The sequence below is a fragment of the Podarcis raffonei genome, chromosome 2, assembly GCF_027172205.1.
Source record: "Podarcis raffonei isolate rPodRaf1 chromosome 2, rPodRaf1.pri, whole genome shotgun sequence".
Classification (NCBI taxonomy): Eukaryota; Metazoa; Chordata; class Lepidosauria; order Squamata; family Lacertidae; genus Podarcis; species Podarcis raffonei.
Genome location: NC_070603.1, coordinates 50996800 through 51020336, shown reverse-complemented (window position 1 = coordinate 51020336; position 23537 = coordinate 50996800). Strand labels below are relative to the sequence as shown.

At 43.1% G+C, this 23537-nt stretch overlaps 1 protein-coding gene across 3 annotated transcripts in view; it reads left to right on the top strand.

Moving 5' to 3' along the window:
• PPARGC1B (PPARG coactivator 1 beta) overlaps positions 1-23537 on the top strand; it is a 108214-nt gene that overhangs the window by 49788 nt on the left and 34889 nt on the right. The window contains exon 2 of one of the 3 annotated variants that reach the window (XM_053376564.1): positions 11668-11719. The exons of the other annotated variants lie outside the window; for them this stretch is intronic. Coding sequence (XP_053232539.1) covers positions 11681-11719 — 39 coding nt within the window. The 5' untranslated portion in view covers positions 11668-11680. The remainder of the gene's footprint in view (positions 1-11667; positions 11720-23537) is intronic. 3 annotated transcript variants of the gene reach the window in all.

Genomic DNA, 23537 nt, shown 5'->3' with positions numbered 1-23537 from the left:
AACTCACACTTGTATGCCAAGCCCAGGTCTGAGCCGGGTACGTCCTGATCTAGCAGGCTAGTTGTGCCCTGCACCCGTCTTCTAAAAATTCATCTTCTGATATTAAAAACAACTCAAAGAATGTGATTTCCATATTTGCTGATATTTTGAAAGTAAATTATATCGAGACGTGATAGTTTGGCCCATATTCCTGCAAAAGCTTTGCTCCAGTTAAATATTTTCTCAGAGTGGCTAGAGACCTGCATAACACAACTCTTTAAATCAAGTGCAATTCTGGATTTAATGGCTCTTCATTGAGAAAGATGGGGGGAGGCACTCTCTTCTTAGCAAGGCTTGCAATGAGATTGGCTGTGGTGCTCTCACACATATGGACAACCTCACATCAAAACCCACAGCCACATGGCCTTACCATTGCCAGCACCAGTGCGGGTACTAAGTGTTGATACATCCATGGAATGCAACTGAGACATCACAAGTGATAACACTTCACCTTTGAATGGATTTCTTCCTTGGTAGCATAGGTGGATTTTTAGCTGATGGTTGGGAGAATAATGCTTGGCACTGAAAGAGGAGAGTTTGAACGGATCTTGGTAAGAGAGCCATCCTGCTTCTTAGCCCATTCTTCCACTTTCTTTATCTGCTACCCAAAATTCCCTCCCAACAAGAGGAACCTGTGGCCATTGAGATATTGTTGCTGGACCACACAACCTGTCATTTATTATCATTGGCCATCCTGGACAGCCATATGTACTTCAGTCCAATAGGCTTCTATGATTGATGATTGAGGAAGAGGAGAACCTGTAGTACAGAACTTTAATTCAGAGTCTGGAAAGTATGTCTTCCCCTTATTGTAGCTTTTCATTTCTTCAGTGTAGTTGCACGTATAGGTGATGTGAAGATTCTAGACCTCTGGTTGATATACGGATGGTTTCAACCCATGAGAACATGATATATGGCAGTGCAGTCCTGCACCTAATTCACACTCTGTTCATACTTTTTCCGGTGTTGTGGATTATTAACCTTCAGTCTGAAGTGTCTTGTCATAGAAGTACGATGAAATAAAGGGCAAATAAAAGGTTTTCCGGCAGAACAGGAATTGTCAAACAGGCAAACCGACGAAAAAGGGTAATATTTGGGCAGTGCAGACAAATGTCTGAATCTTGGAGGGTGTGTGTGGAATATTTGCTTAAATCCTGACAGATTCTATTGCTCTTCCCTCCCCACCCATCTTCATTCATTCATTCTCCTCTGGACATTAACATTCTGAGGACATGAGGACAGTATTTCTGGAGTCTCTAGATAGTCCATTTCCTCTGTGTCTTCACAACAAATTTGTACTCCGGATCCCTGTGACCTAAACAAATGTCATAACTTTGCATTGTGTGCAGATCATTAATACCAATGAGTTAATCAGATGCCATGAATAATAGTTTTTCTCATCTGCTGTTAGCTTTTAAGCTCAGGGTGACTGTATCTCTGAGCCTGCTAGATGTCAATACACTGGTGCCTTGTTGGTAACTCAGATACTGTAGTAAGGGAAGAGTATTAGAGGAACCCATATAGGACAGAATGGAAAATATGGGTGCTGCTTTAAGGCTGCAGCCATTCATTTTGTGCTGACTCCAGTTTATATTCTCCAGCAGTGCTGAGAGAAAAACTGCAAAAATGTTGGCCTTCAGGAAAGAGTGTCTCTACCCTATGCATGCCCTTGGCTATGTTTCCCAAAAAATCTTATAATAACAGGGATTGTAGTTGAGCAGGGATAATTGTTGCCATGATGGGGAATGTGTCTGGTCATGCCACAACATCTTCAGAAATTTTCCACCGGGAAGGGATGGACCCTAATAAGATATGTTGCAATGATGTGTTAATAGACGGAAGTAAAGAAGAAACATGGAAGTCCTCCTTTGCTTTTTTTTTTATAAAGATATTTATTAAAGTTTTCAATATTAATACAAAAAGAGAATCAAAAAGAAAAAAGAAATAACAAAAATACAAGAATAAAAAATAATTAAAAACACACATAATTTCCAATGCTTATTTTCATTAACATATTTCCCCGACCTCCTCATACCTCCCTTTTTTGTATTCCAATTCCAAATATTAGTTCAGCAAATCCTTATCAATAAATTTTCACCTATTTCTAAACCCTTTCCCCCCCGAGTTCTCTTAAATCATACAGCTGGAAACCACTTAATTTCTATCCGACCTCATTCTAACATTCATTAATTTTGCAATATTTCTGTAAATAGTCTTTAAATTTCCTCCAATCTTCTTCCGCCGACTCTTCTCCCTGGTCACGGATTCTGCCAGTCATTTCTGCCAATCCCATATAGTCAATCATCTTCATCTGCCATTCTTCCAGAGTGGGTAGTTCCTGTGTCTTCCAGTACTTTGCTATAAGTATCCTTGCTGCTGTTGTAGCATACATAAAGAAAGTTCTATCCTTCTTTAGCACCAATTGGCCAACCATGCCCAGGAGAAAGGCCTCTGGTTTCTTCAGGAAGGTATATTTAAATACCTTTTTCATTTCATTATAAATCATTTCCCAGAAAACCTTAATCCTTGGGCACGTCCACCAAAGGTGAAAGAATGTACCTTCATTCTCTTTACATTTCCAACATTTATTATCGGGCAAGTGGTAAATTTTTGCAAGCTTGACTGGGGTCATGTACCACCTGTATATCATTTTCATAATATTTTCTCTTAAGGCATTACATGCCATAAATTTCATACCTGTGGTCCACAACTGTTCCCAGTCAGCAAACATAATGTTATGTCCAACATCTTGTGCCCATTTAATCATAGCAGATTTCACCGTCTCATCCTGAGTATTCCATTTCAACAGCAAGTTATACATTTTTTACAAAATCTTAGTTTTGGGTTCTAACAGTTCTGTTTCTAGTTTTGATTTTTCCACCTGGAAGCCAATTTTCTTGTCCAAATTATATGCCTCCATTATCTGATAATAATGAAGCCAATCTTGCACTTTATTTTTCAGTTTCTCAAAACTCTGCAGTTTCAGTCTATCTCCCTCTTGTTCCAAAATTTCCCAATATTTCGGCCATTTGGCCTCCATATTGAGCTTTTTCTGAGCTTTCGCTTCCATTGGTGACAACCACCTTGGGGTTTTATTTTCAAGTAAATCTTTATATCTTGTCCAAACATTAAACAATGCTTTCATGACAATATGGTTTTTAAATGCTTTATGTGCTTTAACCTTGTCATACCACAAATATGCATGCCACCCAAAAACATTGTTAAAACCTTCTAAATCCAAAATGTCTGTGTTCTCAAGAAGCAGCCAATCTTTCAAACAGCAGAATGCTGCTGATTCATAGTAAAGTTTAAAGTCTGGCAGGGCAAATCCACCCCTTTCCTTTACATCTGTTAATATCTTATTCCATGGAAGTCCTCCTTTGATGGCAATGTAGAAAGTGCATAAGGTGCAAACAAACTACAGGACAATGGGGGTTAGGAAAGTGTCACAATGGCCCCAGGAGTGGATGAAATATTTATAAACTAAAAAAAACCTGGAATGGTTCCTTCCCATATGACAGTTTTGCAGAGTTGCAGTTGCAGAGTGGTGGGGTTTTTTTAGTGTTGGTTTTTTTTAATGAGAGCTCTAGAGATAATATTAGTTTGCTCACAGCATTGTTAAATTATCATAGCTAATTATTAGAGCTCTTTATAAGTGGACTTTTTCCATTCATCTGTTAGGCTGAAAGGGCCAACCTAAAATTCATTTGTGATTGTAAAAAACGCACCCTTGATCAAAAGCGTAACAAGGGGTTAGAAGAGGAAAAAGAACCACCCTCCATGTATTAAAAGGGTGAGAAAAATCAGTGTGGAGAAAAATAGCTGACTATATTAACATTTAAGGGTGGGTTTGTTAGCAATTATAATCATATCATTGGGAAATTATTTTTATTCTGGATGAATTATCTGAGCTGAGTGTATGATGCTGAGAATGCTTACTGAAAAGCAGGAGGCTACAGGGGGTTCGAATGTGATATCTGGCCTCACTGTTTGCTGCCAGCACTGGGGGCCCAGAACCATGAGATTCTCACACAACTGTGAACTGTGGAGAAGGGGGGAGACATCATACAGTTGCTGGAAGGTGTACCCCATTGAGTAGGGCAGACTGGAAAAAAAACTGTAGGGTTGCCAAATAGACAACAAAATATATACAGAGCTTTTGCCTCTCACACACAGTGCCTAGATTATGATAATACAATATACTGCATGGGACACCACCAGACATCTTTTCTATTGTGGCTTCGATGGCATCATGGTGGTTATATGTGACCCCACTTTCAATAAGTTTTGCACCTGCTTTATTTCCAATTGGTGGATGTCTTGTAACTTCCTGCAGAAATCCTGTAACTTTTTGTACCACATACACTCTGGGGCATTTTTTATTTGTCCTCATTTTGTTGCAAGAGGGGCCTCCCAGACAGCAGTAATGCAGTAGCATGGGGGAAGCCTCACAGAACAAGAAATAAAGGTGAATGATGTGTGGAAGGTCCAGGAAAAAACCCAACACTAACACACTTTTGTTGCGTCAATGACATGTTGCAGCATGCACCTGGAAAAAAACAAACCACCAATCTGGAAGGACTCTGTATTCTGTGGCTATCTAGTTACGGCTTTCTCCTGAAGTGCAAACTTTCATTTCAGAACTATAAATTTCAGGCCCCTCCAGTTCTTGAGCACAGGGGCAGTTCTATTGTTGGGAACCTGGCCATGTCTTGTTGCTTGTCTTAAAACAATACCTGCTTTTTAAGGCTTACATATTTGTCCTGAGAAACTGACTGCTCTTTCTTTCCTGGTATTTTTCTCAGAACTGCAGAAGGCACTGTGAGACTTGAGCAGGTTCAGAAGTGAGAGCGGATCTGAACACTAGGAGTGTACCTGCCCGTCCCCACAGCCAAATCCTACAGTCCCTAAAGTGGGACAGTTGCCACAACCCGGTTTCATTCTTAATGCTGCTCATCACTTGAGGAATTTTGGTGTTTACTCTTGTCTGCTAGTTGAAGTATTTCTGTGCTGCTCATCTCCAAGTTGCCTGCCATTAATGGATGCTTCTGGACCAATTTGACACGGGGTAGTCATTTTTATGACTCCCCATGTAGAAGCTGAGGTAGTACATTCAAGTGAGTGGGCTGTACATCCTTAATAGCTGAACATTTGAATTGGCCCTTGGGGGATCCTGGTTAATGACAAGTTAGGGACAGACCAGCGATTCCATGGAAGGATTGCATTGGGCTCGACAGAGCAGTGAACTGTAGCCTGTTGATCTGATAAGAAACTGGTGTTGACCACTTTTATAATACAAAAGCAGCTTTTGACCCATTGGAAGAATTGAGATAGAAAAAAACAGCTATTCTTACCCTCTTCACCTTTAATTTTCTACCTCCTTCCATCCATGTAATAGAATAGGTCCCTTTTTTGTCGAGGGAGAGGTAACTGCAGCAGCAGAGATGAAGTTTGTTCTCAGGCTGGTAGGATGGTTTTAAGTCTGTTTGGATTTCTTGCCATTGTGAGCTGCCTTTAAGTCAGGTGTGATACATCTTTGGCCCTTGCTGAACTGCAGTTCCCATCATCTGAGGCCCATGCTTGCTGGGTCTGATGGGAGTCGTAGCACAGTGACATCTGGAGGGCCAAAGGTGTTCCCCACACCTGCTGTAAGTGCTCTCAGGGCCTGGTGTGATAGGCTGTGGAGCTTGCTGGCCTGATCTTGGGGCCTTCAAGAGGATTGTGATCTTCTGTAAATATGTCAAGACCTTTGTCTCCATTCACTGGGGCTTGGTCTCAGTAGTAGCTTTTCTCTTGACTGCAAAGATCATCTGGCACTCCCAGATACACTTATTGCACCAGGTACAACAGGGCTTTGATTCCTTGTCAAGGTCATGCTTAATGCTCAAGGAGGACACAGGATACTAATAGCTTTCTTGTGCCTTCTTAACCTGAGCTTGGACTTCTGTCACCTTGCTAGCCTTTGAGTTAGTACTGAGGTTCTTCACACTTCCATGGTGCCATGGTTTGAACCATGTGTACTGTTTGTTAAGTGAATACCTGCACACTTAAGTACTTGGGAGTTTGCATTGCATTCACACTCACCCAATACCTACCATTTTCTGCGACTCCCTGCCATGCATCTACAGGAGACATGTTTCTTGCTTTATGTGTGTACCTCATCAAATGCTGGGCAAATAACTGAACTACAGTGCAAAGTCTGATTCTATAATTGCATCTGTCAAAAGCTGCTGGGATTAGAAATGGGAGCCTTTGGGTTTGTTTGCAGGTGTCCATGGAGTAAGCTGCTGAATTGCAAGTTGCAGTCTCTGCATAAGCAGTTTACTACCTTCTGGCTCTGAACTGACCCTGCCCACACAGACAAGCTGTGAAATCCCCTTGGGTAGGAAGGACTGTAAGAGGGCTTCCTCCTGCAGCTAAGCTTTGCTCAAACAACAAGGTCCTCTTGAGATCTTCTGGGCCTCTGTATCGTTTGGTTGTCCTGCTGTGTTCACCAATCCTGACTCCTGTTATGTCCTTTATTCCTGATTCGTTTTTTAGTATTACGGATAGTGAAAATTTGCATTAGCCAGTGGTTGGCAAACTTTGTAAATGTGAGTAGGCTAGATTTCATTTGATTTGGAGGGCACAGAAGACAGTTCCACTCCTTATTTGAAAGCAATGGAAAGATCTTTGTGAATAAATCCCCCACCTCTAAATCCAACCCATATACATTTAGAAAGAGAGAGGGAGAGTGGTGGAGTTGTAAGCATTGCCAATCTTCTTTGAATTTGGGAATAAGCTATAATAGACATGCACCATGATACCTGAGCACATATTTCCCAAGCCTATGTAGACGCTCCATGTGAAATCACAGCCACATACAATTCTGTCTCCCAACTCTCTAGTCTAAAGATGGAAAGCCCAAGTATCATACATGCTGTTTTTAGAATTTGTTTCCCCTCCTTGGAGTGAGAAAACTAGACAGGATATGAAATTGTTGGGCTTTCAGACACAGTTTTCCCAGCCTTTCTTTGGAATGGGATTTCAGGGGACTGGGAAGAGATCACACGGCAGGATAAAAATAATCTGGACGTTGAGCAAAGGCCCTTGAGCTCAGTACATGCTTGGGAGCCTGACCTTGCTGCTAGCTTTACTTCCTGACTTTTCACCCTATATGTTCAAGATGTTCCTTCAAATCGCAAACATTTCACATGGTTTTGCTGAGATCTGAAAAGCAAATACACCTGAGAAGGCCTAGAATGATCACTGGATTTCAGCTAGTGGATTGGGACTCACTACCAGGTACCTGTAGCCTGACCTAAAATGGGTTTCAGCAACAGCATTACCACCAGACAAGCGTATGGTAAAAAAATAAAAAGGAGAAGTTGGTCCCCCAGCACATGTTTGGACTAAAGGTGAGTCTGCTTACAGGTATTGAAAAGTTGAAGATAGCTGGCTAGATCCATAGCAACATTCCCACAAATTCTTGTCCTGACTGCACCCGCACTGGAATACCACTTTAAGAGTCATAAAGGTAAAGGTAAAGGTAAAGGTACCCCTGCCCGTACGGGCCAGTCTTGACAGACTCTGGGGTTGTGCGCCCATCTCACTTAAGAGGCCAGGGGCCAGCGCTGCCCGAAGACACTTCCGGGTCACGTGGCCAGCGTGACAAGCTGCATCTGGCGAGCCAGAGCCGCACACGGAAACGCCATTTACCTTCCCGCCAGTAAGCGGTCCCTATTTATCTACTTGCACCCGGTGGTGCTTTCGAACTGCTAGGTTGGCAGGCGCTGGGACCGAGCAGCGGGAGCGCACCCCGCCGCGGGGATTCGAACCGCCGACCTTTCGATCGACAAGCCCTAGGCGCTGAGGCTTTTACCCACAGCGCCACCCGTGTCATAGCTTTCCCCAAAGAATCCTGGGAACTGTCATTTGTTAAGGGTTCTTAGGGTTGTTAGGAGTCCCCTATTTTCTTCACAAAGCTACAGTTTCCAGAATAGTCCTGGGGACTCCCGATGTTTTGGACTCCCAACATGCTTGTCTTGGCCATCCTATCTGATGGGAGTTGGTGTCTAAAACACCAGGCTGGGGAAACCTATGCTATGGGCAGACGTACCATATAATAGGTGGTGTTAGAGATAGCATGAAATCAGCAGAACTGGACTACTAGTTTTTTCCCCGGTGCTAACTATGCTTTTTTGTTTTAGTGCATTTCCTTACTGGCTTTCTGATGAATGCTCCTGCCATTTCTCCAGTTAGATGTAATTTTTTAAAACTATTAATTTATTTCATAAGAAAAACAAATCACAGCCATACAAATTACACAGAAGCTTGCATGCAGTTCAGGGTAAGAATAGCAGGCATGCCAGTTTTGCAGGGAAGTGTGCATTCTCTCAACAGGCTTCTGAAAGACAGAAGTGTCTGCTATCTTTTTAAAAGATGCCTAGATCTGAAGAGAGGAAAGACCAGAGGCCATAGCACAGGGGAAAGTGTTTCCCCAAGAAAGCAATGCAACGAGGAGTGTGGGCAAAAAAAGCAAAGAGGTTCCCTTCCTTCAAGTTAGCTATACCCTTGAAGCATCCCTTATAGTATCTCTGAAAGCTCATATCTGTTGTTTTGCCGTGCACCCCGAGAATAATCAGTGGAATGACATTTTTAACCAATATTTGCCCAAACGCTTGTTCCATTTGACATGGCAGATTTGCCAGCCCAAGGAGTTTTGTGACCAACAAATGAGCTAGGAGTCATCCTGACAATTGAGGAAGCATCTTTGCTCCATCCCTCCCCACCCATATTCTCAGCTTCTGAGAGCCAGTTCCTTTCTCACAGCTTGGGAGTTGTGGTTGTGGAGAGGGGGGCGTGGAGAGCAGGCGTAGGTTGCTTAGTTATTTTGCTTATTTGATTCATCACCTGCTTAATCTAAAATCTCTCCGCAAGCTTCCTTGCTTTTATTTCTTTCTAGTCTGCTGCAAGTGCTCCAGTTGGAGCCCTCCCTGCAGCTTCCCCAGCGTGTTGGCTAGACCTGCAAATGGGGACAGAGCCATCCATCATTCATGCAGGTGCAAGGAAAAGAGGGAGGGGAAGAGGGGAGAGGAGGGAGGGGCTGGGAAACCAGAGGAGAAATGTCCTTGTGAAATGTGAGAGCTGCCTTCTCTGTGCCTTAGAGCAGCCAAGCCATTTTCAGACACCCATTTTCTCCCCACGACTTTTGTTCTTCTCTGGGTGACCAGTACACTGACATGTCAGTAGGTTTCGCCTCTCAGGTGACAGGTGTGCTTATCTTTAGGCTGATCACTTCTTGCTATGTCACAATGTGCTGGTGGTGTTGGCACAGGACTAAAATCTAGCAATTTCCTCTTTGGTTATTTATTGATGTGGAAGCGTGGCCTTTATCTTACTATGTTTTCTAGAGACCCATGGGTTAGTTATGTTTATTTTTTTCTAATTGTTTTAATAAACCATTGTTACTTTTAGTTAGCCTCTGCATTCTGTGTAGTGAACTCAGATTGTGTTTCATAGAGGGTTCATTTGGGGAAGGGCAAGTTATAAAGTGCAAGAAACTTCTAAAAATCGGATCGTTATTATTTTTAATCTGCCTTAGATATTACCCAGTGATTTCCCTGTCTGCCCACACAGCTGCTATTTCCAAAGAGGGGCAGCCTGGGAGAGTTCGTTACACCTGGATCCTATTTCCCGCTCACATTTTTGTGCCATGCCCAACACATACTTCGTCTTATTGCTATTCATTTATCCTAGTCTTTGTTCCTGTGTGGCAGGAGATAACACCAAGTTTATTAGAAAATATTGCTAGGGCTTAGAGGCGCCTCTGGGATCTCAGCTGTGTGATCTTAAACCATCCTCTTCCTTTGCATTCGCTTGCTTGTTTTCCCTCCGTAGACTCTCTGCACAATAAAGCTGCAATGGTAGGATATGGAGCTTGCTATTAGTTGCTGCCTTCTGTAGGAGCGCAAGCCCAGCTGCAGGTCATATGGGTAGTTCAAAATTGCATAACAACATGTCATCACACTAATATTCCACGCATTTGTGTGGGAAAGGATCTCATCCTCGCTATGGTAGGACCATGCCTGAAAAGTGGCTCGATACACTTCAATGTATGTGTGCTTGCTCACGTGTTCTACTAGTGGAGTTGTGTGGCAATCATATTTTGTCAGTTCCTGTGTGTGGAACACACGAAATACCTGTGCTGCTAACTGACCTTCTCCAATTATGTTGTCACCAGTTATTCCCTGCAAACAATCCCGGGTCTTTTATGGAAACAATCCATGGGTAAAAAAGGCAATACAGTGGTACCTCAGGTTACAGACACTTCAGGTTACAGACTCCGCTAACCCAGAAATAATACCTGTATCTACTACCCCAGAACCTTTTTCAGGTTTGGCCTGTGTAAGTTTTCAGTTATCCTTGCATTTAAGCACTCACTTGGTAACCATAGGTGTCAAGGAATTGTGCACAGGCAAGTGAACAGGCTGGTCAACGATTGACAGGATCTTCCCCTATGCCTGTTGAAGAACCCAAGTGGGCTGCCAGTGAAGGGAAGCCCCATCTTCTGCACCCGGGATGCAAATGCCACAAGGTGCTGTGAGAAAGACAGCACTTTCCTTCCCTCCTCTGCCAGCCCCCAGCAAGCTAGTAAATATTTTTCAGGCTAGTGATTTTTTGTGAACTTGACTGGTGTCAATCAAGTTTTTGTTTAGTTTGTTCCATTTGTCTTCTTCCCTGTCCAGAGTTTCAGCAGCAAGTACCAACAATCACATGTAAAAACACCTCCCGCAAAACTTCAAATAGTGTTGTAATTATTACCGCATACTTGTTTAATCCTGGACCCAAATATATATTTCCACAGTGACAAAACTGTGTTAGCCTGGTCTTGGTTGTCTTCTGCCTCACGTTTCTCCTGCTGTCTTGAGAAAAGGTTTCTTTAGCAGTTTCCCTAAAACTGTAATGGAATATGATTATTATTAGATGGATGGTGTGCTTCACTCCTTCTTAGGCTGCATTTTATGCAAAATTATCTTCGATGGGTTAGGAATGTTCAGTCCTTTAAGATGAAGAACGCTGACTTATTCGGCTACATCATTTTTCATACTTCTCTGGCCTTATAGCAAAGAAGTCAGAAGGGACTTCAGGATTTTATTGGGAGTAGTTTCTGCATGCAAGGGTCTCATGTCAGCATTGGATTAAACCACAGATAGTTTGGATATGTGAACAATATGGCTGTGAAAAATGCTAAGAAGCCTTGGCCAGTGCGGGGGCTGCAGATAATTAATCTTTGACAAAATATGCTTCCTTCCTAATCCTCCACATGCTTGTCTATAACACTCTTGCTTAATTCTGTTTACTCTGCACATCACTAGCAGCAGCCATATCTAGTGCCATTCCTTTTTCTTTCCAGGTAATGTATGGAAAATGTGTGACATATAGGAGCTCCCCCCACCCCCTGCTGCCTTAAACATGCCTTGGCAAGTCCTTAAAGTGCCCAGCTAATTCTTTTAGCTTTTCTTATTTATTGTACCCCATTTATATTATTATTACACTTATACATTGCATTTCCTCCAAGGAGCTCAAAGTGGCTTACATTGTTCTCCCTTCTCTCCATTTTATCCTCACCACACCCTTGTGTGATAGGTTAGGCTGAGAGATGGTTGATTGGCCCAAAGTCATCCAGCGACCTTCTTGGGTGAGTGAGGATTTTTACCTGGAAGAATTCAAGAGCACCACATACATTTGTCAGGGCTGAACCAGCGGTCTAGTCTGATTCCCATTCACACAAATACCGCTTGTACGTTGTAGTCCCAGGAAGGCCCTACCATGGGACACATTGTCTAAGTTTCCCATCATTAAGTCAAGGCTTATTCCCACACTCTGGATATAATTGCTGGCTACCTTGGTTGGTCTTCTTAGAGACAGGCATTTTTAAAAGCACAAAACACTATGATTATGTTCCATTTTATGAAAGGCCAAACATAGTGATGGTCTGCTTCTAGAATGAATCATGATAAGCAGTGACTCAATAGTTATGCAATTATCTTAATCGCCTCTCAATTCTAATGGCTTTGTGATAGATGTATAGGCAGGTATAGGGTTGCATGCAACGCAGCACTCCGTGAACATTTTGTAAGCCCAGGAACATCTGCTTGAGCAACAGAACATTCTCCTACCCTCCATGCACTTCCTGAATCTGTTCCGGAGCAGATTTGTGCAAGGTGTATGGTGAGTGCAAGTGGAGGAGAGGGGGGGGGAGTCCAATTGCACTGATGGGACATGGTTTTATACCACTGCATGGCCATGGGTCAGCTGTCGCATCAGTTTCCTATCTGTGAAATGGGACACATCGTGATCTACTGCATAGGATTGTTATGAGGTCAAGTGAATAAAAGATTGTAAGCTCTTTGAAAATTAAGTGCACTGTTATGTTACAATATGGGGAAGGAGACAGAAGCCTTGTCTGTAGAAAGGTGGGGGGAGAGGTCACATCACTTTTGCCCCCACTGTACTTCCTGAGTACTAGCTTTGTCATTGATCATTTCTGTGGCCAAAAGCTAAGCTCAGTGGAGGACTTAATGAGAGCTCTGACTGCAACAACCTACCTGTTTTTTAAATTCCTTACCCCCCCACCCTTTATGGAGGGCTTCTTGGCACAGACCCTAGGTGGAATGTCCGCATTCTGCAAGGACAAACAAACAGTGGGGAGGTCCCATGCAGGGGGCTCAGCTTGGCACCCTGAGAACCCTTGCTTTTCCTTAGCTCAGCGGGACATCGTTCCTCTTCTCTCCTTCCACCATGTCAAATATTTATGTTTGCCAGTGCAAGCTGGTCCGCCTCCCCGTTCGTAACTCCCTGGGAGTACCAGTCATCTCTTCCGAGGCCTCAGCTATAAATATCACACTGTCAAGAGGAGCAGCCTGACAAAAGACATGAGTCAGCACTACACTTACCCATTTAAAATGACATTTTGTCAAATGCCATCGCAGGGGTTGGCATATCTCCTGGCAGCACCGGCCTTCATGCTGACTGCCAGATGCCTTTCTTTCTTTCTTTCTTTCTTTCTTTCTTTCTTTCTTTCTTTCTTTCTTTCACTGTGTTTGTTTATACAATCCCTTCATGGGGCTTGCATCCCACTTGCTGGTGAGATCCAGCCTCAGTGCGAAAGGAAAGCTTCCACTTTTTGTTTTTCTGATTTCATTCAACCTAGGCCAAGTAAGGATGGTTACCTGGGAAGAACTGCAGAAGAAAGGGAAACATCCACCAGAGCCGTAGCTACAAGGGGGACTAGCCAGGTTTTTTGCCTCAGGTGAAGACTACAGAGGGGTGCCACTGAGGCTCCCTCTGTGTGTGTGTGTGTGTGTGTGTGTGCATGCAAATGACCCAGGTAAAATAAAGCCAGTGCTCAGAAAGCAGGAAGTCCCTATCTTTCCCTGGAACCCCAGCAGACTCCATTGGATTTTGGGCCTGAAGGTAGTGAAAAGTAGCTATAGCCTGGAATGCAGGAGACTACCAGTCCTGGAGGGCTGCTACCAAGAATGCAGGAGACAAAAAAAAATAATGGAGGGATTTGCCCTTCCTTCAAACCCCCACCTCTCTGAACTGCATCTTAAGAGTGTGGCCTTTCTCTTGATATCAGGTAGCTTTTATGCATAGATGTTTGTTCTCAGAGGTGGAAAAGCTTATCAAGGAGGAAGGCCGATGCCTATATAGATAGCACAGCGATGCTACTTCCCAGCAAGCAGCTGCATTCCCAGCAACCAATTCCTTTCCTCGTTAAGGCTCTTAGGACATAGGTGCAAACATACATAAAAGCCTATTAGCTCTTCAGCTTGGACTGCCTTAAAGCACCAAAACCAGAGCAAGCCAGATTCCTTCAGTCCTCTTTGCTGTGTTGTAAGTAGAGGCTCTTGAGCCCTGTGCTGCAGTGAGAGTTAATGTTTGACTGGGAATGATCATGTTAATTACTCTGCTGCGACAAATGTTACCTATTCAGCCAAAAGCATGTGATACAGCCTGCCGCGGACCATGCCACTTCAGAATGCAGGTGGGGTGATCTCTCACCTCAGTACCTCACAAAAATGTAACACACACACACACAAGTTCAGCATACTGCACATATAAAATTAAAAAGAACACAATTTTGGAGGAAAGGGTTTGAAGAAGGAAATCTTGTTTTCTCACACAGTACCAGATCAGGGTCAGGCCATATAACTGACTGCTAGCTTGATCAATACCCAAATAAGGACATGGTTCTGTATATTAACTTACAAAATGTGGCAATTGCCACTCATTTGGTTGGATATTTAGGGCAAATTAATAGTACAGATAGTTAAATGGAAATTCCATGTTGTAAGGAAGGATACTTGAGTACCAGTACTTGGACCCAATCAACATGGGATGGGTCTAACCATTATACCGTGTTTGTGATGTTCCAGAGGTATTTGGTTGGCTACAGTTGATGATGTAGGAATAGATGGAACTTTGCTCCAATCCAGGAAAAAAACCCCACTACTTTTTATGTTCTTCCTCTGCAGAGCTCTTACTGCGTAATGGAAGTTGGATCTCAGAACACTTTCTTTCTTTCTTTCTTTCAAATATATATATGCTGCCTTTTTGCCAAGGGACCCAAGGTGGTTTACAGTTTACAATATTAACACAAAAAGGTACAAAATATTCTTAGGCTGGCTTCAGGAGATGCTGGCAGTGGTGGGATGTTGATCAGAGGGAGAAGAGAGGGCAGACTGGGAGGTGCTGAGTCAGAGGCTGGAGAGGAAGGGGTCCAGGAGACAGCGAGGCAGGCTGCTGAAGAAGCCAGGGAGTCTCTCCCTCCTGCTGCAAGCAGCTCTTCTTTCCCCCCACCCCCTGTCTCCCAGAACACGTAGAGGAGTGAAAAGAGCAGTGGAGAGACTTATTGCAAGCAGACACAGTCTCTGCTTGGGGAAAAACCCTGGAGAGGAGGGGACTTAGGCTTTTGTGGGAAGGCAGGGACCTTCAGTCCTCATAACTCCCTCATGGGAGCAAAACCTACAAGGAAGAGCTGCTGGTTTCTTTTGATAAAGTTAACTTCACTGACACCAGTGGGGGTTGTTGTGGGGTTTTTGGTTTTTTTAAAAGAAGAAGTAGTAAGTAGCCCCTGGAAAGCTGGGGCTGCCCCTACTTCTTGCCAGGTCCCTTCAGGTGCTGGTAGTTATGTGGTCTCTGGCCTGGGCTTTCTTGTTTCTACCTTTCCTCGGGGCTTGTCTAGTTGCATATAATCTGGTTCAGTGCCAAGAAAATTGTAAATTAAAGGGGAACACTGAGAGAGGTATCTGCATGTTAGGGGAAACCCCAAGGTTCCAAGAAGTAGAAAGAGAATAAGCCAATGAGGACTGAGCATAGTCATTAGCACAGAATATAAAGTGCTTGTTGGGTGGGGCATAGAAAACAGGGAGGGGTGTAGAATGGAGCCGAGTGTGGTGCCCTCCAGATAATGTTGGATTCCACCAGCCCCAGCCAGTATGGTCAGTGATCAGGCTGATGGGAGTTGTAGTTCAGTAGGATTGCAATGGCTCCACATTGGCTTCCCCTGGGATGGAGTATCCTAAAAGAGTAGGTGGCTATTACCTTGGACAGGAGCTGCTCCATGCTGCCACGTTATATAATATATTAACTTGGATTGTTGACTTACGCTTCATCTATTGACTGCTCTTTTGGATATGGCAGACACAATAAAAGGGTCCATTCACAATTTCAGGTGCAGTCTGCTCGTTAACTTCCTTTCCACCAGCTTCCTTCCACTTTTGTATAGCTGGGCAATAACATTAAATGAGTTCCAGTTTTTGTATTCTCTTTTGTAATAATGTTAGCTCTAACAAGCCATTCTGGTTCAAAAGGGAACTCTTGGCTACACGTCTGGGCACCCTATAATCCCACTGGTTATCTCCACTGGATGTAAATAATGTGTCCCTCAAGTGGTTGAAATATCCCTAATTGCGCTGATGCAGTCTCCAAAGAGAATGTCCCGTCTGAGAGGTCAACAGTTCATGGTAATAAAAAATCTCTCTCTCCTCCCAGCTTGTCCATAATCCACATTGCCTGCAGTATGTAATTACGGATTTCCGTGATAAGTCCAGACGGCTCTCACAAAATCTCCTTGCATGAGGATTTTCTTTCATTTTTAAAGGGTGGGTGGGAGGAGAGGCAGAATCAGGGAACCAAACAATTTCCCCCTATCTTTTGAAAGATTTGTGGACACTGTCATTTGCCTGTGCAGTTGCCTTCTGTCACCAATGTCTGAAGTTCTTCCCTGCATTAGAAATGCTGCTATCTTCCTTGCCGAAGCCTGTTTGTAAATTATCTCACCTTGTGCTGCTTTGCGACCCATCTACCTAAATGCTACGCACTAATTTGGATGCTGGTGCTGAAGTTATATTTATCTCTTAATGCCATGCGTAGGGACTTACTCATGAGTGGGAAGCTCTGAATCAAACTGAATGAGTCACTGGCAGAAGCCACAGCTTCTTTTGTGAGGAGCCTAGCTGGTCGTTTTGTTGCAGATGCTCCTTCTGGGGCCATTGCCCCCTTAGACTCCCAAGTGGAACCGTCGTGACTCCACCTTCGCAAACGGAGAGCACGGGAAGAAGGCGCTTGAATGACAAGGCCCCTGCAAAGCGTCCCGCCGGCGTTTATGCAAATGACAACATAAATCTGGCCTTCCAGGCTTAAAACGGGATTAGGTTATTGAGAAGCCGCTGCAGCCTGTCCATCCGGCGGCATTTTTAGCTGTTGCTGCAGCAGCTGTTAGGTAGAAGCTTACCGCTTCGCAAACCAGCATGTGATGTCTTATGCTGTATTTTCTGCTGCACTGCTAAAAAAAAGGGGAGGGGGAATGGGGAAAAGTTAGTCATCCTTTTAAGATGCTTTAATAACTAAGGGCCATTTTTTGCACAACTGCAAACTGAGCTTACTCCTCCCCCCACCCCCCTCAGCACAGTCTTCTTTTTGAGATCCACACAGGGCACTTGCTTGCACTTTGTGTTTCTGGCAATCCACCTATCCTGTGATAAGGACCATCAGATTTGCATTCAGTACCATTTAGTGTGGTTTGTCTGCGATGTTGGAAAAGCAAACCCAATTTATACCAATGGGAATCATTCTTCATACTTAAGTGTGTGTGTTTATATGAAAAATAAGAATTTTTTGCAAGTGTAATTTGTACCCATTTTAATGTATTCAGCTCTGTGCTAAAAACAACAGCAACCCAGTTAGCTCTAACTCCTAAGTTCATCCTGCATCAAGAAAAACTATCTGACTTGGATACATTGTGCAAACAAAATAATTTCATAATGCCTCATATTTTTACAAAGTTAATCTGCAATTGTAACTTTTCTGGACAATTTGCTCCTCTCCCCACCGAGGTTTTGCTTGTCATCAATTGTGGCAATGTTGAAAAAGGGCAGTGAAGCTTCATCCTCAGCCAATAGAGCGTCTAGCCCATTGGCTTCTCAGGACCAAAGGGAATGTTCCTTTAATAGCAAAGTTAGAACAACAGAATCACAGAATTGTAGAACTGGAAGGGACCACAAGGCAATGCAGATTTTTTTTACCAAACATGGGGCTTGAACCCACGACCCTGAGATTAAGGGTCTCATGCTCCACCGACTGAACCACTATAGCCATGGTTGTGTGTGGGCACAGATGAGGGGGTGCAGGTTTTCATTGGGCTCCTATCACACAGGTAGGAACATAGAAAACTGCCTTATGCTGAGTCCGACCATTGACTCATCTTGTCCAGTCGTGTCTGTCCTGACTGGAGTGGCTCTCCAGGGTGTCAGGCAGTTTTTACCACCTGTCCCTGAAGACACCAGAGGTTGGACCTGGGCCTTCTGCATGCAGGGCAGATCCCATGTACTGGGCTGCACTCGCTGGGGACATTTAACCCCAACTGCACATCCCAGCTGCAATCCTGATAAAAATTCGCTCCTCCATCTCCAACATAGCAATGTGAGAGTGAGAAAGAAGTTCCTATAAGAAACCGCAGCATATGGAGTCAGGCCAGTGGCCCATCCAGTCTAGTCCTGTCAACACTGTCTAGCAATGCTTCTTCTTCAGGGTTATTTCCCAAAGCCTGCTGTTTCAGCTTTCTTTTAACCATAGATGTCAGTTCATTGGCGTTCATAGAAGCGTGCCTATGTTTCTCCTTGGATATTCACCAGGACCATTTTACTGATACACTTTACCCTAGTAGATCTGTGAGAAATGAGGACTTCCGGGTTGGCGCCTCCGGACAATGGCGGAATTCCTCTGATCGGGAGGAATTCGCTGCGTGGAAATTAGGGTATGGCCGCCACGGCGAAGGCGAGGACCCATAAAAATCACAGGCAGGAGAAGCCTGTGAACGTGGGATTCGGCTGGCGCCTTTTGCGCCTCCCCTACTCGCGGGGAAACCCGGTTTCGGGGATCCGGAATGACGTGGGGTGAGTGGCGCGGTGCTTTGAATCGACTGCATTTTTCACGGAGTGAAGCCGCACTGCTGTTGCCGGAGAGCGCTGACTTTTTCCTGTGGACAATTTGATCTTGAAACAATTACCCATGAGTAGAATGGAAAATTGGATTTTTAAACGTCTTAATTTGGCACCGAAACGGGGAGGTTCTAAACAGGAAGTCCGCCTCCCCCTTTTGTAAATAGATTGAAGCAAAGAGGCTGCAAGCTAAAGTCTTGGAAAGTCTTCTGTAAAGAATTAAATCTCCATCGGCTAAAATCGTTAAACTCCCCTTGGAAGCAGGAGAAGAGGGGGGGAATTTTAGACTGCCTAAGCCTGCAGGAGAGAGAGTGAAGAAAGATAAATTACCACCGTTTCGAACCTGGAAACGGGCTGCCAGTAAGATTGACGTTTTGGGAAAGTTCATTGACTGTGAATAAAATGTATGTTGACAGATAGTTAAACAAGAGAAATATACTGTTTCCATTGTTTCCTTCTGCGCTTAAAAAGGAGCAAAAGTAACTGAAAATTGAAACTAATTTTGTTGCTGGATCTGCATTTAAAAGGACTGATACAAATAGAAATTGTTTCCTCTAGAGGGAGCCTTTGAAACTGTTACAGGAGTGGAGCTGGGGAATTTTCCAGCTGCAGAGACAAAAGATAAAAGACCGTGAGAATCAGGGATTGACCTTGGACTGGTAAGAATGTCGACAGAAGAAGCCTTAGTGATTGCATTTTGCAAGATAAGTGCTTCATTGGAACAGCTTCATAAGAAGACGGATGTGATGACTATTAAAATTGATAATATGGGACAAAAAGTGACTGATTTGGGACAAAAAGTGAACATCTATACAGAAACTACTCAGGAATCGATTCAGGAATCTACTTTGACATGGCAAGTTGTGGAGAAGGCGAGGAAGAAAGTTGTTGTTGAACCTCAAGTAATACAAGTGGAGAGAGCCCCAGCCTTACAGAGGCAATTTGATGAATATAAGTTGTTGCCTTCTATGACTGAATTTAGAGAAAGTCAGATTTTGAGGATTGGAGTCCCGCTTGGATTGGAGAAGGAAAGTTGGACAGATCCCCTTATGCAGGGATGTTCTGGCTTTTGGGACCTGGATTTGGGTCAGGAGGAGATTGGAGTTGTGGGGGTCTTCAGTTTTGGAGGGATTTTGAAACACGTCCTGAAATATCTTTTGGACTTTAGTTTTGACTACGGAGAATGGGCTGACCTGTCGAGAAGGAATAAAGACATTGTTAGGTTGGAGCTTCCCCGAGATCTACTCCTCAGCGCCAAAGGAAGGAAATTAAGAATAAGATCAGCAGAAGATAAAGTAAAGTGTATGTATAAATATGAAGAAGATCTGCAGAAGGGACATGGAAAAGAGTTAAGAGCCTCGGACAGAAGATCACCAGGTTGATGGACCATATGGAATTGATAGAAAGGACTGGCAGAATCCGAGACCAGGGAGAAGAGACGGTGGAAGAAGATTGGAAAAAAGTTTAAAATTTATTTATAGAAATATTGTAAAATTAATGAGTGTTAGAAAAATGTTGGAATGAAATTACATGGCTTTAGTAGAAATGTTATAAGGACTTAAGTACAAATAAGTTTTATGGTATTAATGGTAAGATAAGGTTAAAATAAATTAAGATAATTATATGACAGAAAACAGAGAAAGATGGAAAGGATTTGCTGAAATAATAACTAGAATACAAAAAAGGGAGGTGTGGGGAGGTCGATGAAACAAGTAAATGAAAGACAAAGATATGGAAATATTGGATGTGTTTTTAATTGTTTTTGTTTTGATGTATTGTTTTTTGTTTTTTATGTATTGTAATGTATTGATTTGTTTTGTTTAATCTTTCTCTTTTTTTCTTTCTGTAATCTTTAAACTTTTAATAAATATTATTTTTTTTAAAAAAAAAGATCTGTGAGAAATGAGATCTGGGGCTTATGTCACTTTAGTCTTCCCACCCCATCCAACGCAAGCCAGGAAGGGAAAACACATTATAGAAGCCCATCAAAAGAGAAAGCTAGTTACTACTACGGTAGAAAAACAAACCCATTTAGTAAGCACTACTCCTCTGGCTCCTTTAGATTTCGGCAGGCACTGCTTGCAGGTTTTGTGAAATGGCACTTTTGCTACCAGTTGGCGGAATCTTCTGTTTCCCCCCTCAGCAGACTTGCCAACTCAGGCTGTGCCTCACGTTGAAGTTTATGGAGAAGGAAACTGCAAACATCCCACTTTGGGTCTGTCATCTCAGCACCTGGCTCAGGGGTGTTGTTCAGAGAAGGCTGCAATGATTTAGCTTCTTCAGTCTGACTCCATTCAGCCTCTGGACCTCTTGGCAGCACCAGCCTTCTGGCTGAATAAGGTCTGCTTTAAAGCAGGAGGGAAGGGCGTAGATTGTCCCAGGATCTTGAGTAGTAGAGCTGGATCTTGAGAAAAAGGTCTGGAATGGCCATACAGTCAAATGTGCCAGCGCAAACTTAATTCAGAAAAGAAAGCAAATGCTGATAAGTTTTTAGTGAGTTTGTTTTATGTTTTGTGTATTGATTCATTCCATGTTGATGACTGCTTTTAACCATTCTGTATGTTTTAAAACTTTACTGTAGGCCACCTAGAGATGCTCTCCATGTGGCACATCAAATGAAATAATGATAATAACACTTCTCAGTTTCTCGTTTCCATTTACCAAATGCATGCATTCCTGAGATGCATGTTCTGAAAGGGCCAGAGGATAATAGAGTGGATTCAACAAAGTTGTTGCGCTAGTAGAAGCCAGTGCAAAAAGTCTCACTAGCACTGTGGTACTTCCCGCCCACCTGTTTCATCTGGCAAGCAAAAATTCTGTTGGAGATGGAATGATCTCCTTGGAGCAACCATTGCTTTCCTACAGAAACAAAGCAAGCCTGCAAGAGAGCAGAGCAAAAAGTAGGATAGACTCTTCCTATCCTGTTTTTGTATGCTATGGGATATTATATATCTATATCTATATCTATATCATCTACCTATATCTATATCATCTATATGGCAAGCATTTGAATACTTGAACCCCATCAACAATACAGCCCAGCAACAGATGCATTATGGTTTTATTTTATTTGCAGCTGTATAACTTGTTTCACAACCAAAAGATACTGAAGTGGTGTAAAATAAGACAAAATACAAAGGTTTATAAATTTGATAAATTAAAAGCAACCAATTGATTTACACATTTGTATACTTCATCTTCCATAAAATGACTGGGTCACCCTTCAGGGAAAGTCTTCTTAAATTAAAAAAAAAAGTCTTCAACAGCTGCCTAAATATCAAGACACTCAATACCATCTGAGCCCCCGGACTTGTGTCTCTTAGACCAGTTGTCTAGGATGTATGGCAATCATCTAACTGTTCTTAAGACTCTTAACCAAACCAGAGTAGAGTTCAAGGAGACAGTTCTATTGCTGGTGCCAGATGACTGTATGTCTTTCACCCATGTGCTTGAATGCTGCGTGCTGGCTCAGAATTTGGTCTTCTCTCTCAAGCTGATGAGAGAGAAGGAGAGGCTAAAATTCCGCTTCTGCAATTATCTAGCTGTCCGTCTATCATTGTGGAGGCCTGGATGCCAGTGCCTTAGCACACTGTGTTAGTTATCCTTTGAAGGTAACTCTGTGCGAGTTGTGAGTGACCAATTTAGAGCAAGTATCATCACAGCTCTTTATGTCGCACATGCAAGACTCATCGTGTTGGGCAAGCTCCTGTTTTTCAGATCTTATCCCAGGGCTCCTAATTGCCATCCTACATCTGTTAATAAGGTGTCACCCATCAGTTTGTAATGAAGACATCAAAAAAGAAAAAGCTCCCAAGAAGGAGGCCTTCCCGACAGCCTGACGGTTCATTCTGGACTTTCTGTTTAGATTATGGATTTCCTATGGCAGGGAACTCGTGTCAATACTTTAAAAATAATAATAGAATAAAATAGTGGTTTCAGTGCTGCATCCAGCCAGTCATTGTCTGCCTGTCGACTGTGGATTTGCACCACACAAAAATCTATCTGTTGGCTGCTCTCTTTTGGTTTTGTTTTCATCAAGGATTGCAATGTCTCTTTGCCGGTTTGTACATTTACAGGAAATTCACATTTTTAAAAGAAGACTCGGGGGCGATGTGGAAATAGGCGCCTCCAAGATGGATTGCCTGACTGTTCTGCAAATCTAGGTGTCTGTGTGACCTAATTAACAAATCACAGTTTGAGACCCAAAATGCTTCCATCATGCATCTGGCAAGGGCAAATCCAACCTTTCTGCTTTCAAAACAACACCTTTCAGGAGCACCATGTATCCCCATAATAGTACGTGAAATCCCACTCCTCTCTTAGAAACTCAGAGGCCATCTTCTTGGCAGAGCTCCAGGGCAGCCTGCCGGGGCACACTTTTCCATTTGCTGTCCCTGTAAGGATGAAAACATGAAGCTCCCGACAAGTTAGATCATTGGTCCATCTAGACCAGAATTGTTTACTGTTACTGGCAGGAACTCTCCAAAGATTCAGAGGTTTTTCTAGCACATCTACTTGAGATCCTTTTAAATGGAGATAAGGGGAATCAAACAGGGAAAGCGATGACTCTGCTACTTACCCATGGCACTTCCCCATTTTCTGGGTTTCCTGAAATGTATATTCTTAGGGCCTACCTTATTCTTGTGATTCTAAGTTGTTTTGAATTGTTTTTAAACATTGTGTTTTAATTGGGACATTAGAGTAAAGGGTGAGCAATTAATAATATTAATCCTATTTCTAAATCCAAGTAACATGAGGGCTCACTGTTGGACCAGTTAGGCTCCCCTGGTAGATTAAAAGCGGGCAGGGAATGGGCTTATTCCACAGAGCTCCTGGGCTAGTTTTTATGTTTTGCTCTGCTCCACCGCACTTGAATGAGGTGTCTGGAATGAAAGATGGTTCAGAATTCCCAGCCATTTTGCTGGCTGCCTTCCAAGGTCCAATGGCTGCTTCCCTTACAATCTCCTGGGTAAAATTAGAACAAAGTTCACTTCTTTCACAAGCACAAAA